Source organism: Carassius auratus, chromosome 20 (genome assembly GCF_003368295.1).
Source record: "Carassius auratus strain Wakin chromosome 20, ASM336829v1, whole genome shotgun sequence".
Taxonomy (NCBI): Eukaryota; Metazoa; Chordata; class Actinopteri; order Cypriniformes; family Cyprinidae; genus Carassius; species Carassius auratus.
Window position 1 is genome coordinate 6575240 of NC_039262.1, and position 16827 is coordinate 6592066.

Sequence of the window (16827 nt, forward strand, 5' to 3'; positions counted from 1 at the left end):
TAAAATAATAATAGTGAATTCATTACAATCAATTTAATTCATAAATAATAGTTTGTTTTAATGAAATATAAAAAAAGATGGCATATTCCAGATATTTTGAAATAATTCCATTCAAATTTTTTTAATTCAAATTCAAATCTGCAGAGTAAACACACACACACACACACACACACACACACACACACACACACACACACACATATATATATATATATATATATATATATATATATATATATATATATATGTATACATACATTTTGGCGCAGAAGTACTACTGCAAAAATATAAACGAAACAAATGAAATTGAAACCTGAGTTCATGGTTATCCTGATTAAAATGATTCACCTTTTGTTTTATTTGTGGCGCAGTGGGTTGTGCACTTGCTCATTATACATGAGAGCTGCTGTGCTCAAGGGAGTGCAGGTGAATCAGGTTTCCTGTCTAACAGTTACATATTTGCTGTTGACGCTGTTCCAGAACCTTCCCACACAGACAGTGTTTTAAGGTATCATAAGTTCTCAAAACTTGCCTGTCTTGAAATGCTCAAAATATGAAGATTATTCCAAAGAGTAGTCAGCAAAGTCATGCAGACTTGTACAGTTTTAGCCATTTTCTATAAATACCTTGCAGATAAGGCAATCCCATAATGCTCTGCAACCTGCAAGGAATTGGCTATTCATCCATACTTTTACACTAACCTATGAGAGTTCCAGCGCTATTAACACAAATATTGGGCTGGTATTCCTGGACCTGAAGCTTCTGTTATATTTATTGCTGACCTCCCAGTGTGTCAGTCTGCTCAGAGTAAACCTCCTTGTGAAGACAGCCAATTAGAGTGTGTGTGATGATCCGGACCCCTCTGCCGGTCCTGTGGTCCAGTAATTGCTGTGACAATAACAGAGACTCCAGGACTCAACAGAGTGAGTGAGATCTGTATGCCAAGCAAATGTCGTGCTCCACATGTCTTCTGATCTTCTCTTCAACAGACACTAGGACAGAAACCTGTAACCTGTAAGCGTCATATAACTCCTAATATGGGTTTTACATATAATCTATAGATTTTTTTAATAGTTATTCATTTAGTGTATTAAATAATTTGTATTGATCAATATATTGTTTTAATCTGATTAATGAATTAATTTACCTATAACAACAATAACATTAAATAAATAGCTTAAAATAATAAATTCATAAACATATTTGATTAATTGTATTATAATTTTATTAATAAAAATAGATATAATACAAAATCGAATTATGAATGTGTAATAGCATTATTATTATTGTTGTTGTTTTATTCATTTATATGATTTCCAATAAATGTATTAGTATTTTTTAAGTATTATTTTATTAATATTTTTTTATCAAATGATGTATCTATAATAATAGTATTATTGTTGTTATTATTATTATTATTAGTAGTATTAGTATTAGTATTAGTATTATAAATAACAGACCCATAAATAATAATATCAATATTAATTATAATAAAATAAAATAATTGTATATATTAAGAAAAATACTTTAAAAAAAAAGTAAAACAAATTTATAAATTAATAAAGTTAATAGTAATAATAATTAGTATTATTACGATTAATAATAATAATTAGTGTTATTTTATTGTTATTATTGTTATAAATATTATTCATTATACATCATTTGTAGTGTGGTAAAATCATTGCTTGCTCCATGCTAGTTCATTACCACTAGCCAAAAGGAGTCAGCAGGTTCATTAGAATGCTGTTTGCTACTTTTCCCCCAGTGCTAAAACATTGCTGGAGTTACAGAGAAGCTTAAGTACCTCTCCAAGGGCTAAAAAAAACTCACATTTATGTGACATTAAGCCATGAATATTTCGAAACACTTCTCATGTGATGACATCACTTCATAGCATGCTGACACTGGGTGCTAGCTGCGCTTGAGATGTCTCCAAGCCATGTGGCGTCCATAGCGCTTATTGTCATCTTTGTGTAAACAACGCTTCTAGAGAATGAATTGCAAAAAATAGAACAAAACATCTCAAATTCTCACTTTCGGAAACTTTAGCCACTTCTAATAGGCTTAGCCTGTCTCAATAAATAAATAAAAAGTATTTCCCTGGTAGTCTTAATCTTCCATTTTGTTCTGCCCCAGACCAGATATCACGGTGCTAGCCTGAGGGAAATATTGCTGTAGCTCTCGCCTGCAGAAACCCATTTACTGATGGGAAGATGACTGACAGTCATCCCAGGGCTGAGTCTTCCCATCTTGATCCCCTCCAAACGCCCTCTGATTGCTTTCCGACAACAAACAATCCCAGATAATGGCGAATTATCCCAACACGCCACTGGGTTTTGTAAGCATAAATAAAGAGCATGTGTAAGAAAACTAATGCGACTTCAAAATAAAGGCCTCTTTTTTGTGAATGTACTGACTTGGATCTATCGCTCTACATATCTATCTGTCTATACATATATTCTACAAGTTATAACTGTGTTTATTATTTTTTTATTTTATTATTTTATTTTTTTAATGTAGTTCATTTTTGCATAGCACATGGCACAAACTTGATGGATAGTAATTGCTTTAGCAAACATCACTAATTACCAGCAAATATTATGTCTTTCGACTCATTTCCAGAAGCGCTGGCAGTCCTCAGTGTTTTAGCAATGGTAGGATGTTGTTCCAGCAGAACCGTAGGGAGCATTCGGCGTGTCATAATTTCTCTGTGAGTGGATATGTTCCTTTGTTCATTGAGTAAATCAAATCTCCCGTTTCTAGTGGAACAGCAGTGTTTTAGCTGTAGTCGGCCATGCTCAGTCTGTCTTGAATTGCATTTCACAGCAAGACTATACAAATATGCTCAAGTATAGTCGTGGGTCAACAAATATGAATCATGATTTGTTCCTTTGATCTGAATATGTTCATGAATTTTTCTATATTGAACTTGCATGAGGTCGATGGACCAAGGAAATATTTTTTAAGAGCTTGGTGCTGGATTAAATATCCCACTTTTGTTTGATTTGCATATACAGTGATTCAGTGTTAATGTTTTTCTGAAAATGCTGTTAACAGTTTAAGTATTATTTAATTATATTTCCAGTTATATCTCATGCAATTGGAAAATGTTTTAGTTATATATAAGACATGCATATATATATATATATATATATATATATATATATATATATATATAAATTAGGGGTGTAACGGTACGCAAAAATCATGGTTCGGTATGTACATCGGTTTTAAAGTCACGGTTTGGTTCATTTTTGGTACAGTAAGGGAAAGAAATGCAAACATTAAACTGCAGGTTGTTTATTACTATGCACCTTTTAAAAAAAATACTTTTTTATAAAATATATATAAAATAAAAAAAGAACAATAAATAAAATACTGCTGCAAAGTTCTCCACTAAATAAAATACTTTCAGTCTCAAACTATATATATATTATAAAATATTTATAAAATATATACTATAAAATATTACTACACTAATAAAAACTGTATTTACTATATTTATGGTCAAATAAATGTACCCATGGTGAGAGAGTTCTTTCAAAAACGTTAAACAATATTTCCTACCCCAAACTTGTTTGTTAATTATCATTTTATTTAACTGATACTGTGGTGATCATCAAGCGACAGAATCCTAAATACAGTATGTTCTTTATGTTCGTAGCAGGACATCAGCTACATGCTTTCTGCCGTCCACCATCACTCACTGTAAAGCATGCTGACACGTCAGCCCATAATTCCTGTTGAGATGTGGTCTCATCCATCTCCAGACACTGTCCTGAAAACCCCTCACTGTCAGCCCCTTCTTTTAGGCCGCCCGTGTTTCCCGTCCCGGTGAAGGAGAGTAATGGAGGAGTGTTTGTCTGCGAGACCCCTGCCGCTTTGCAGATTGAAATGCTGATGGGCTGAGCAGTCCTGTCCTGCTATTTGACTGCTGATGGATCACGTTTATCCACTGGGCTGATGTTCATTACACCTGTTAGAGAGACAGGGAGCAACAGAGTGGAAGAATGAGGCAACAAGTACAGTGGGGAAAATATTTATTTGATTCCCTGCTTATTTTGTTAGTTTGCCCACTTACAAAGAAATGAAGGGTCTTTCATTTTTATGGTAGGTTAATTTTAATGGATAGAGACAGAATATCAACCAAAAAATCCAGAAAAAAAAACACATTATATACAGGTTAGAAATGTATTTGCATTTCAGTGAGTGAAAAAAGTATTTGATCCCATACCAAACTGGTTACAGTATGTGCCCATGTTGAACACCGATTAGTCCTATACCTTTAAGAAGTTACCCCTAATTTTAGCTTGTTGTGTGTATAAGACATCTGTCCACTCCAACCTCTCCAACCACCATGAGTAAAACCAAAGAGCTGTCAAAGGATGTCAGAGACAAGATTGTAGATCTGCACAAGGCTGGAATGGGCTAGAAGACCTCCCAAGCTTGGTGAGAAGGAGACAACTGTTGGATTATTTGGATTATTTGGAAATGGAAGAAATACAAAACAACCATCAATCAGCTTCGGTCTGGAGCTCTGTCCATGATCTAGACTCATGGGGTAAGGATGATCATGAGAAAGGTGAAGAATCACCCCCGAACTACACAGGAATGATCTTAAGGCAGCAAAATCTTAAAAGCAAAGCATTGGTAACACACCCATTGGTAATGCTGATCTATGTACAAAATGATCTATATACAAAATAAGTAAATACAAAATTAACAGTGTACTCTGCAACATTATTAAAAAAGCAAAAATAATTACTTAAAAAAGAAAAATATATTGACATTTTATTCAAATGTAGACTTAAAAAAGTCTGGTTGTGAAAGATGTTTGTGTTCTTTGAATGCTTGGATGACACCTTATTCAGTCAAAGCTGTGATTCATTTTTTTGCATTAAGATGCTATTTATGTCTGTCATTGGAGCTTGATACATGTGTTTCTGAGGACAAACAAGGCTTTGCCATGCACTGCCATACAAGGGATATTGATTTGGTGGAAACAAATCAATCCAAGCATTCAGGTTCTTTGTATATGCTTTAATAGAAGCGAGGGTGCACCGAGGCCTCTGTTTGTATTCTGCAGGACGAGAAGTGCTAAGCATCCTCTGAGGAGGACCAGGGCTTATTCAGGCAGAGTTATTCAGGAGCCTTTCGGTCGACCAGTGTCATTCTCATGCTGAGATAGACACTGCAGTGTGAGGTTGGGCAAGTCTTCAACAAAACGTCTGCCGTTAGTGTGAGTTTTGAAATGGATTAAAAGTGCTTTATCACATCACCCACACTGGCTGGGCAAACAGTGAAGCCATTTACGGAGGCGGGCGAGTGATTGATCCTCCTGCGGCCTTTAAGAAAACATAATGGGGACTGTGACTCGGGCCCCTCTGATGATTCACTCTGCTCCAGAAAACACTGGAGGCAAGTTTTCGACAAACACTAAAGAGCTGCTTTTTTTTAGTATGGAAATTTGGTAGCAGTTTATTTTTTCCAATGTAATAACATTTTTTTTGTTCGTCTTTAAAGTTTGGGCAGAACATATTAAAGTAAAAAAAAAAAAAAAAAAAAATGTGTGTGGTGTGTCAAATGATGATAAATAAATAAATAATGCATATATCATAAAAAAAATTTTTTTATATTTTGATCAAATATATTTAGTACTCATACACAGCATATTAATACAAATAAAAAAAAATATTTTTATTCTTATATATATATATATATATATAATATACATTGATATACATTTATATAACGTTTTTGCATTTATTTGAAAAAAATGTACACTTAAGTAATCTGAAATATTTCAATTGTTTTCCATTTTAATATATAATTAATATAAAATATAGTTTTCATCAGCCAGTTTTCAGTGTCACGTGACACTTAAAAAATTATTTAGATTTTTTTTTTATAAAAAAAAATATTGTAATTTTTTGTTTTTACTTTTTATATGTACTGTATGTATGTATTTATGCATTTGTTATGTTTACCAGTTGCATGAAAGTCTGTTTAGTGCAACATGACACTAAACTGTAGAGCAGAAATGTGCAAAAAATTTATTTTGTCAGTTTTTAATGGTGCACTAGCATATATGACTTAAAATCTACAAAATTTGGACTGAAAGTCAGAAAATTCTTTTTTTTCTTCTTCTTTAAGCACTTCTTAAGATTATACTTCTAAGCTGTTGTTGTTGTTGTTGTTTTTCTTCAGGAGAAAAATGTCTCCTGAGGGGGTTCAGGTTCCTACATGAATAGCGTGCTCAGTGCCAAGCTTCAACACTTGTAGGACCTGAAATCTGCCTTTAAAATGCACGATCGCTGCTCTTTAGAGGGATTTCTCAGAGCACTCGACACGTGCATCACATTTATGCAGTCGTGCTTCTGTAGGTGTGAGAGTTAGAGCTCTGTTTCTTTCTTTCTGCTTTGTGTCTAGGCTTGGCGTGTGTTTCTTAAGACTGATGGATTTGTTTGAATATGTTTCTCTGCGTACTCAAAGCCCTGGTGAATAATCCTCCGCTTGTGTAACTGGCATTCACTCAAATGACCCAGGATATTGCAAACACTCCAGTCGCCAGCATGCAGATCATTAAGGCTGAAAAATGGCACACAAAATGTGAATTTGGGATTTGAGAAATGTGATTTCTTCCGCCATTTGATCGTGGAATTAATCTCATGCCACATTTATAAGTATGTGTTGGCTGCTTATTGCTCTCCGAGTCCCTTTGACGTCTCAAAATTAACCACATAAGAACCACTTAAATAATTGCGCTTCAGATGTTAAAAAGCTTCAAACTGATTAATAATACAACAAAACACAAGCCCTTCAATGGCTGCTAGGGATACTATTTCTTCTTAAATCGTGGGCGTAAACATTACACTGATCGTGAGCCAGAATATATGATTATTTTAATATAAACAAAATCCTAAAAGTTAGAATGCGAGGCGACTCACTAGAAAGAAATTCCTTGCTCTTTTAACCGTCAGTAAACGAGAGTGGACTGGATTTAGCTTGATTAAAATGTTCTGGAGTGCTTGTTATTTGACCCACATTGTTAAGTCAGCGTTCAGAGTATTACATCTCGCAAGCTTGAATACATAATTGAAATCACTCGATAGCCAGGAAATGGACAAACTTAAAAAGTACCATTTTTAAAAGCTGATCTTTGACATCTGGTCTGAATATACTTGACTTTTTTTCTTGCAGTTTGAACTGTAGATTATTCAGAAACTGTAAATCTTGCATGTAGGTAATGTTTAACAAACATTCTTTCTGACTCATTGTTCTCTCCTGCAGGACACGGACCTGATTATGACCTTCAACATCTCCATGCATCGCTCCTGGTGGATGGAGAACGGCCCGGGGTGCAGGGTGACCCCCGTGACCCCTCCTCCCTCCTGGGCCCCAGAGGACCACCGCTACATCAGCATCGCCGGCTGCCTGCTGGAGTACCAGTATGTGGAGGTGGCCCACAGTTCCTTGCAGATTATCCTAGCTGTGAGTACAGTCTAATCCTTTACAGGCTTTTCTGTCCTTTTGCTGTGCTTGCGGTTGCAGCTCCTGGTATTAAATATATATAGTCCTTTATTATGCATTTCTTCTGATTGGAACGCTGCAGTGAAGTGCTGGGTGTACAATGACAGCTAACCTGTATAATTGACTGTTGCCGAGTATGAGAATCTCTGGTTTAGAGTCAAATTCAGTGCAGCGCATTTGTTTTTGTCTATTTAAAACCTAACCAGTTGATTACACCAACTCTGTAAATAACGGTTCAGGAAATGCTTCTGAATATGAGAGGCATTGAGAAATTTGGCTGGGCTCCAGCGCTGATATTGCTTGAATGCGGGTTGTTAATAGGAGCTCAGCATGATGCCTTCCTCCGAGTCTTTATTCTTTATCTCTTCCATTACCTGCGACACCTGCTTCTACCCCCCTCAACAATCAGCATCTCTAATGCAATAGTGAAGTAAACCCCCTCCAACGTGGAAACAGCAATTCTCTGATTACAAGCCCGTACAAGACTCTCCCGCGGCTTTCATTCTCATACACTCAAATCTAATTTATTGCTGTTTTTCCAATGCAACATGAAATCAGAATTGACCCTGTTTACTGCATGATTCACCAGGGCACGTTATTTTGTTTGTTTCATAATCGAGCTGTAATATCGTTTGATTTCTTACCAAAAGGTTTTTGTTTTCTGTTGTTGAAACCAAGGCTGAAGGGGCAAGGAAAAATGATAACCAGTAATTTCAGAGGCTGCTTTTTACGATCCAGCCAAATCCCAGTGGATGCAATGAAGTCGTACACATTAGTTTGAACCAAATATTATGTTTCACTAACATAGGTATCACATTACAGATGTTAAATGGGTAGCTGACATCATATTTCAAGTAGTGACAGCAATGTCCTGCAGTATGACATGATACTTTCATTTTTCTTATTTTTTTTAAGTTTTTTATTTTAATTCAGAGGCTTAGTATTTTTACATTCGCTAAAAAGTGGGGTCAACAATTGTAAAAATCTAGAGTAATGTTGACTGTTGACAGCACCTAAGTTATATTAGTTTTTTTATTTTATGAAATATCATGAAAATCTGACTTTTTCCGTGTTTAAGTGTTATAATTGGGTCCCGGTGCACCTACCAACCCAGAAAACGTGAAAACCTTGATAACCTTGTTAACTTGTTTTGGAGAGAGTTTCTCTGGAAACTTATGAAAAAAAATTAGCCTCTCAGATTTCATTCCTCCCCGTGACGTAGGAAGGGGATCTAGGAAGGGGATATTACCACCCCTTAATTAGCACGTTTCCACCCACAGCGCCACCATTGCAAGTGAAAAGTTTCACAAGTTTCACAAGTGGTGTTCCAGTTCTAACACCAAGGCAAAAGTTTGAACAAAGCATGCTAACTCTTCTGTCTTTGGCTGCACTGATGAGCACAGAACACTACTTAAAGTCCCAGCCTTAGAAGAGACAAGAACAGTGTATTTATTTATTTATTTACTATATTACGTTGCTGCCACACAGATCGAATATAAACGCAATGTATTTTCCAGCTGTTTACCTTCACAGACATAACCAACAGTTTTTGTAAATCATCCTTTTTTTAACAGTTTAAGTGCAATAAGACATGAACGAGAACTTAGTTTAGTACTCACATGCCTTGTGACAGCCATTTTCTGTGCGCGTACTTCGGAAGTGTGCGCTCAGAAAACCGTATATCAGAAGGTTAAACTAATATGGCTTTAAATAAAAAGAAGTGTCTGCTAAATGACTAAATGTAAATGTAAAAACACATGATTTCAGCACAATATGCATGATAATCAAAACCAAAACAGGTACCAGCTGTAAAGGCACAACCCTATTCTGGAAAAGGGGGTGGGGGAACAGCAGCTTATTTGCATTTAAGGAGACGTGCACAAAAACAGTTTGTTTCTGCTTATACTCAAAATAGGCATTTTGAAAATTATATAATAAATGATCTGTGGGGTATTTTGAGCTGAAACGTCACGGACACATTCTGGGGATTCATGTGACTTATATTACATAATGTGAAAAGTGGCATAATGGGTCACCTTTAATATCCAGTAATTGGTAACCTTTTTTCACACTTTTCAAGTACTTCAGCTTTTGTCTCTTAATTCACCATTTTTGCCTTTACTCATTCAATTGTAATGGTCCTGTGGTGTGACAAATTAATTATTTTAAGTACAAATAGTCCATGTACTCTCTTAATTAATATCAGCTATTTAAAGGTCATAGTAATTATTGAAATATATTATCCACATGATTTGTATTTTTTTTTTTTTTTTTTGTAATGTACAGAATTAAGATTCTAATAATAATATATGTATGACAATATAGTACTACTACTACTACTACTACAAAGCAATAAGCAAAATTGATTTTAAAATAGTTTTTCATGAAGTAAGAAATGACACACCACAGGAATTCCCAATTTCATGACGAATGAAAATATAAAGAAATAATAAATATATTTGCTGTTTGTCATCTATCCAAATGCACTGCACATTTTATATAAAGGCAACAGTTGTAAACATTGTTTGTACATAAAACCTCAAGTAACATGATTACAGTGTGAGATGAGAGCATTTCTTTGCGAGACCCATACATCTCCTTATCAGGAGTGATGTCAGGGGGTCAGTAACTTTAATGGTCACCACCGGTGTCTCATAAACAGCTGTAACCGAGCACAGGCAGGTATCGGCTCATTTCAACCTGGTATTTATAGACCTTCCTCTGTTAGGACTGATGTTCCTGTGGAGATATTATACAGTGAATAGCGGAGGAGTAAGGCAGCTGCGTGTCTGTGCCTACAGAGCGCCTGGTGGGAGCTTTTAGTGGCTTTGTGGTGCCCCCTCTCCAGAGAGGAAAGCAGGAACCGCTATTCCCTATTGATGGTCTGGTCTATTGCAGGAAACTATGTGCAGTTTGGGGGCGGGGTTACACATTACACACCCACATACTGTGGATAGACATAAAAAAAAATAGTTCTTGCTCTCCGTTTTCTCATAATTACAGAGCTTCTCGTCAGTTTGCTTGAGTATGAGAGAATCCCTAGGCTGCTGAGGTGTTTTATAATGACTTCACACATTCCATGTAATTAGGCGTGTGTTGATGAAACAGAACGTGGCGCTGTGGGAAATGACAATATTGAAGCACACCTGCTTCCCGAGGGAGATTCACCTTCTGACTGTGAACCTGAGGGAATTTGCCTTCAGTTTTATTTTTATTTTTTCTGCTTAGGGTTTTTTCAGCTGTTCTGAATCCTTTATTTAAGGGCATTGTTCTTTAAACCCAAAGAGAACATTCTATTTATTCTAAATAGAAATAAAAATGATATAACTAAGAAATGTATATAACTATACAAACTGTCAGTCTACTGCATCAATATAAGATTATTATGAAAGATCATGGTAATTATACAAAATATAGGTCTATATATTAAAGCTGCTATACAAATAATAATATTAACAATAATAACACTTATAATAATAATAAGAAGAAATATCATGTAGTATTTCTCTTATTATTATAATTTTTATTATTACACACTTACCATGTTTTTATAACAGTATTTAAGTTATTATTATTTTACAATTAGCTCAATTTATTTTAAAATTGTTTTGGATGAATCAAAGATTGTCACACCACAGGAATTCCCAAAAGTATTTCATATCTGTAACCAATTCATAACTTGCACATTTAAATCAAGGCTACATTTGTGGACAATATTTGGATACTGATATTTTTAACTTAACATTTTTAAAAACAATGGAAATAAAAAAATGATAGAAATGAAACCGTTGATGAAATTGCAGAAGTATAGAGCTGTAGAATGAATGTGGATGTACTGAAATAATTTAATATAAAATTAAGTACATATTGAAAGCCAGAGTAAGTCACAAATTTGCCCTCCATTTAATTTCATTGCTGTCTAGGAGATATTAAAGAGATCTCATTTGTGATTTTTCTTTCCTATGGGTCACACACATTCATGTGCGGAATAAGAAATATCGTTAGGGGCTGTCAGATATTATGTAGGAAGCTGTTGAAGTCACTGCATGTTCAATAATGCTTAGTCTTCTAAACACTGAAGCTGTTACAGTAGGCCAGTGTCAGGAGAACGCATGCTACCAGGATCAATATGACAATGATTGAATTAAGCTCTCTCTGAAGCATTGAAAGGGATGAGACATATGTCTGTGTCAGCAGAAGTGAGTTGAGTCCCACCGCTGGCTGCTGAGACTGTTCCTACAGAATGTAAAACAATAGCAAGGCCAGAAGTTTATTGCTAGCATTTTGTTCATGGTGTCCCTGCAGAGAGTCACAGTTTGGGTCGTTTCTAGAACCCACCAAGCTGAGACAAGATAAGTTTATTGCTATAAGTTTCTTGAACATCCAAGCTTATTGAAGTTTCCTTTTTATGGTTTCAAGTTGATTAAAATGTTGTGACATGGAATATGTTTGTTGAGCAGTGTGGAATATACAGATGGATATCAGTATGCACTAGTAGAGATTATTCTATTTGTAGAATATATAAACTATTTGACAGTTAATCGGTCAAGCTCGTTTCCCCTTATTTTAGATTTAGATTAATTTTGAATCATAATAAAACAGTTAATTGTAATATTTAACCAGTCTTTACTATAAATATACATTTTTCATGCTGTGTGTTATGATGATGTGATGCCTGTATTCACTTGAAGTTGATTTTAGCTTATACTGTTTTATTTGGACATAATTATAATATAATATATTATATTATTATATAATATATATATAATATCTTTAACTTTGTATTAACTATTTATCCTTCAGTGGCTGTAACAATAAAATGATTTCATACTTTATCATATTAATAACATACAATATAATATTCATATACACTACCATTCAAATGTTCAGCTTTTGTTTTTTGCTTCGTTTTTCAAAGAAAAACTCTGTTTTGCTCAAAAGGCTTCATTTATTAGATCAACAGCACAACAATAATATTGTGTCTTCTTTTTTTCTTTCTTTTTTTTGTTTAAAAAACTTTTTTAAATGCATTTTTTTAATTATCAATGTTGAAAACAGCTTCATGTTTTTGTGGAAAGCTCCATACATTATTTTTTACATAAAAATCCTTCTGAATATTGTGAATAAATTTACTCTCACTTTTGATCATTTTAATGCATCCTTACTGGCATATTATGCCTTGAATAAAAGTATTAATCATACAACTCACCTCAGACTTTTAAACCATAGTTTATATATTGATTTTAACATATTTAATAAAAATACATGTATATATATTTGGTTAGCGTCTTTTTTAATTATCCAAATAGTGTACATACAGCCAATCATCCATTGCGTAATAGACACTTTCAGGGCGATACAAAAGAACTGTTTTAGTGACGATGGCTGTATGTATCAGTATATTATCCATTACATAATTCAGCAAAATTCAAAAACATTTGTCAAGAATGTCATAGCTCAAGTTCTTCCAGAGCTTTATCTGCAGTGTTGCAACAGCCTTTGTTTATGCAACCAGGTGACCTCAGATGCTCATTCATAATGTGTTTTCTCTGGAAAAGTCTTGTTTGCAGCAACATCTCAGAGAAGAAAATTCATCATTTGTCCTAGAAATACCGCGCCAGTGCTGTTTTGCCTCCTCAAATCGTGTTTCTTATGTTTCAGACCCTCCCCAGATACACAGTTGTGTCTGGATGCATAGACAACATTTTCAATCATCCCCTCGAGCTCCCAGATACATAATGATCGTCTTTGTTCCCCACACAGAAATCGGGGGTGTTGAAAAAATTGACTCGCCTCATTATTTTCTCCTAAAGCGAATAAGTGCCTCTTTGATCGGTTAACTATGTAGACAACCGCTCTCTCGCTCCCTCTTCCCACTTCTCATTTTATCTAGCTGACAAGAGCACAATTGATCAGCAAATTTCACTTGTCTTCTCTTTCGCTAAAACACTGTCATTTGACAGAACACAAAGTGTCCAAGTAATAATTTCTTATCTCATATTTATTAATGAAAATAACCTGGAGGTTAATTCGATTCAGTAATATGGAGATGGATGTGGCTTGTTGAAAGGGCGTTGATGTGAACTACAGTAATGACAGCTCGATCTTCACACACAGAGATAATTATGTGGATTACAGAGGAGGCATCTGAGGATGAGGAGTGCTGTCATTTCACTGCTAGCCAGCCACTTTGTGCTTTTTTTTCCGCGTGACACCTGCAGCGGGCTTCGAGACGCGCCTTCGGTCCCATTGTTTTCCCGCATCAGAGCAACAGTGCGGCACCTTCAGTTAATTAGGTTTCTCTCCCAGCCCAAATGGATGTGGAGCCTTCGACCATTCATTTACAAGCATCTCAGACATTAGTAAGGCTGCATGCATCATTACACAGTAAGGGAGCGTCAGTCTGAAAGTAATTAAGTAGAGTTGTATGATAATGAAAGGGCCGTGGTGTGAGCTAATATAGGAATCGTACACCAATCGCTTCATGATAATTCTTCTGTCTTTGCAGGGCCAATGCACTGAAATCTCAACAGTTTAGCATGGGAATTCTCAGCAAAAATATTCTCTAACCACTCGCTGTCCAACTTGACCAGGTGGTTTTCGCATTGGCATACATATTTAAATGAAGTCATTAAGTCAGCTGTCATTCTTTTCAGTGCAGACACGCCTCCTTCCTATGCAAATGAGGCTTATTATATAATGCACTTTATTTACAAATCTCCGCGCGGTTTGCTTGGTGCAATTAACACTCTTTTCTCTGGCTGCTGAAAGCAGGTGGTATGCAGAATTTTATTTAAATGATAATCTGAGATTATTTTCTCTAAATGAGCACGAATGATGCAAAAGACTAGGTTTATATCCCTTTCTGCATAAAGAGCAAATTTGCAGGCAATTATATAGACTATTGTTTAAAAGTTTGGGGTCAGCAAGATCTTTGAAAGGATTTTATACTTTTATTCAGTAAGGATGCTTTAAATTGATCAAAAGTGACAGTAAAGACATTGAGAATGTAACAAAAGATTTCTTTCTATTTATTCAAGAAACCTGAAAAAAAAACTATAATATATTGAGCAGCTCAGCTTTGAATTCAACAATTATATCAATAAGATATGTTCTTGAGCACCAAATCAGCATATTATAATAATGTGACACTGAGGACTGCTGCTGAATGGCTAATGGCTGCTGAAAATTCAGCGTTGCATAACAGGATTGTTTTTAAAAAATTTATTGGAATGATATTTCACAGTATTATGTTTTTCCCTGTATTTTTGATTAAATAAAGCAACCTGTCCTCCTACCAATACTCACATATAGGTCATTTGTCCAAATTCCTGAAATACGACCCATCAGAGCATATACTACAATTGCACCCCTATCGGCAAAAGGTTGTTTTCATATTAATATTTTGTACTCTTTTATATGCACTCTAATTTGCATTTCGTGAAGCTCAGTTAGTAGATCATTGTGTTATACATTGATATGTAATCATGCTATCATGGGTTTGAACCCAGACAACAGACATGCACATAAATGTATATGCTTAATAAATCATAATTTAGCATGATTTCTGTGAGCGTTAGGTTTATGGGTGGGGTTAGGTGTGGTCATTCGAACCAGTAAGCCACCTAGTAAAATATGTACGAATTACTGTGAGATCGGTGTAAAAAGTCCACACATTGCATTTAAATAAACGTGGGTTTTGATTGGTAATGACGTTATACGTCATTTCATGATGACAGACGCAACTCGATACTGTCATTATTTTTACTAGAGGCCCCTTAAACGTAAATATAGGTCGTAATAAGATGCTTGCACAAACGACCTATATGGTCATTTTTGTTGGAGGATAGGATCAAGTAAAGAGACTTCTTTCAACAACATAAAAAAAGAAAAACATCATCTTGCTTGATGGCTTGGATGTTGAAGTCAATATAAATTGAACTATAATAATAACAGACTATACTACAGTCTTAAAGGAAAAAGAGACAAAAATGAAAAAAAATTCATCATCGCACCCTCATGATATCCCAAACATGTATGAAAAGGGTTTTGTTAATACAGTGAAATTGAATAGGGCCAATGTTGTTTTGTACCCCACTAACTTACATGGACAAAACGGTTTAAAAATTATTCATTATATTATTTTGTGTTCCACAGAAGCAAACGAATCATGCAGATATGGACCGATAAGAAATTATTAAATAATTAAAAATTTTGTGTGAACTGTCCCTTTACTGTAAGCAGCATCCATAGTATAAAAACTGTATTTCATATACATTACAAAAAATAGATTGGAAATGCTTTTCCATGTCAACTTTAATATACAGCTGTGTAGAGCAGGTGGGCATTATTAGTGGGTGGGGAGGTTAGGACCAGGTTAAGTTTATTTATTGATAAATTTTGGAAGAATTTTTTGCTGGCCCCTGACTAAATCCTTAGCTATTTGAGCAGATCAGATTTATATGGCAGCACTTGTGTTATATATTTCTGCATCTGAAGATGCCACAGTGGATTTAAACTTATTTCTGAATAACCTTTCTGCAGACACCAACTTTGGAGGTCCTTTAGAGGAGAGTGTGTTCATTTCCTCGGGTGCTTGGGAAGAAACGGAGTACGCACTTACAGCGAGTGCATAGTGGGAAGAGAGAGAGGAGAAGAGGGGAAGAGAGCACCGATGGAGGGATAACACTTCTCATCTGTGATTAATGCTCTCTCCCTCACCTCCTGCCCTTAGTACCCGTGAGGTCTGTTGTGTTGCTTTCCACCAGCGTCTGCAGTGTTGTAGACAAGAGGAAGAGGAGACGCTTTTGTCTCCACTCATGTCATATGCAGAAAATAGGACTGAAACAAAACTCTTTTGTATGGAAGCATATTTCTAATACAGAATAAAAAAGGAACTGTATTTGCAACTTTTTGGTCTCAGTATTTGAATTTTTTTCTTGCAAATCTGAGAAAAAAAGAAGAAAGTGTTCAGAGAAATTGTAAGATATAAACTCAGAATTGTGAGAAAAAAAGTAAATTAATTAAATAAAAATACAAAATAAACGTTTTCTCACAATTTTAACCTTCTCACAGTTCTGAGTTCATATCTAGTTATTCAGATCATTCTATTTTCAGAATTGTGAGAAAAAGTTTTTAAGATCGAAGCTTGAAAGGAAGTTAAATTCAAGATGTTAACTCAAATTCTGAGAAGAAAATCCTGAATTGTGGGCTTTTAAAAAATATTCTGGCAATTCTGAAATAATTTTCTATACATACTTTTTTCTTGACTTTCTTCTCACAATTCTGAGTTCATAT

The 16827-nt window shown here is 35.0% G+C and overlaps 1 protein-coding gene across 1 annotated transcript in view; it reads left to right on the forward strand.

Annotated features, from left to right (window-relative positions):
- Positions 1-7506, forward strand: part of nkain2 (sodium/potassium transporting ATPase interacting 2) — a 97258-nt gene extending 89752 nt beyond the window's left edge. The window contains exon 4 of the mRNA XM_026195225.1: positions 7291-7506. Within this exon, the coding sequence (XP_026051010.1) occupies positions 7291-7506 (216 nt within the window). The remainder of the gene's footprint in view (positions 1-7290) is intronic.
- Positions 7507-16827: the final 9321 nt, after the last annotated feature.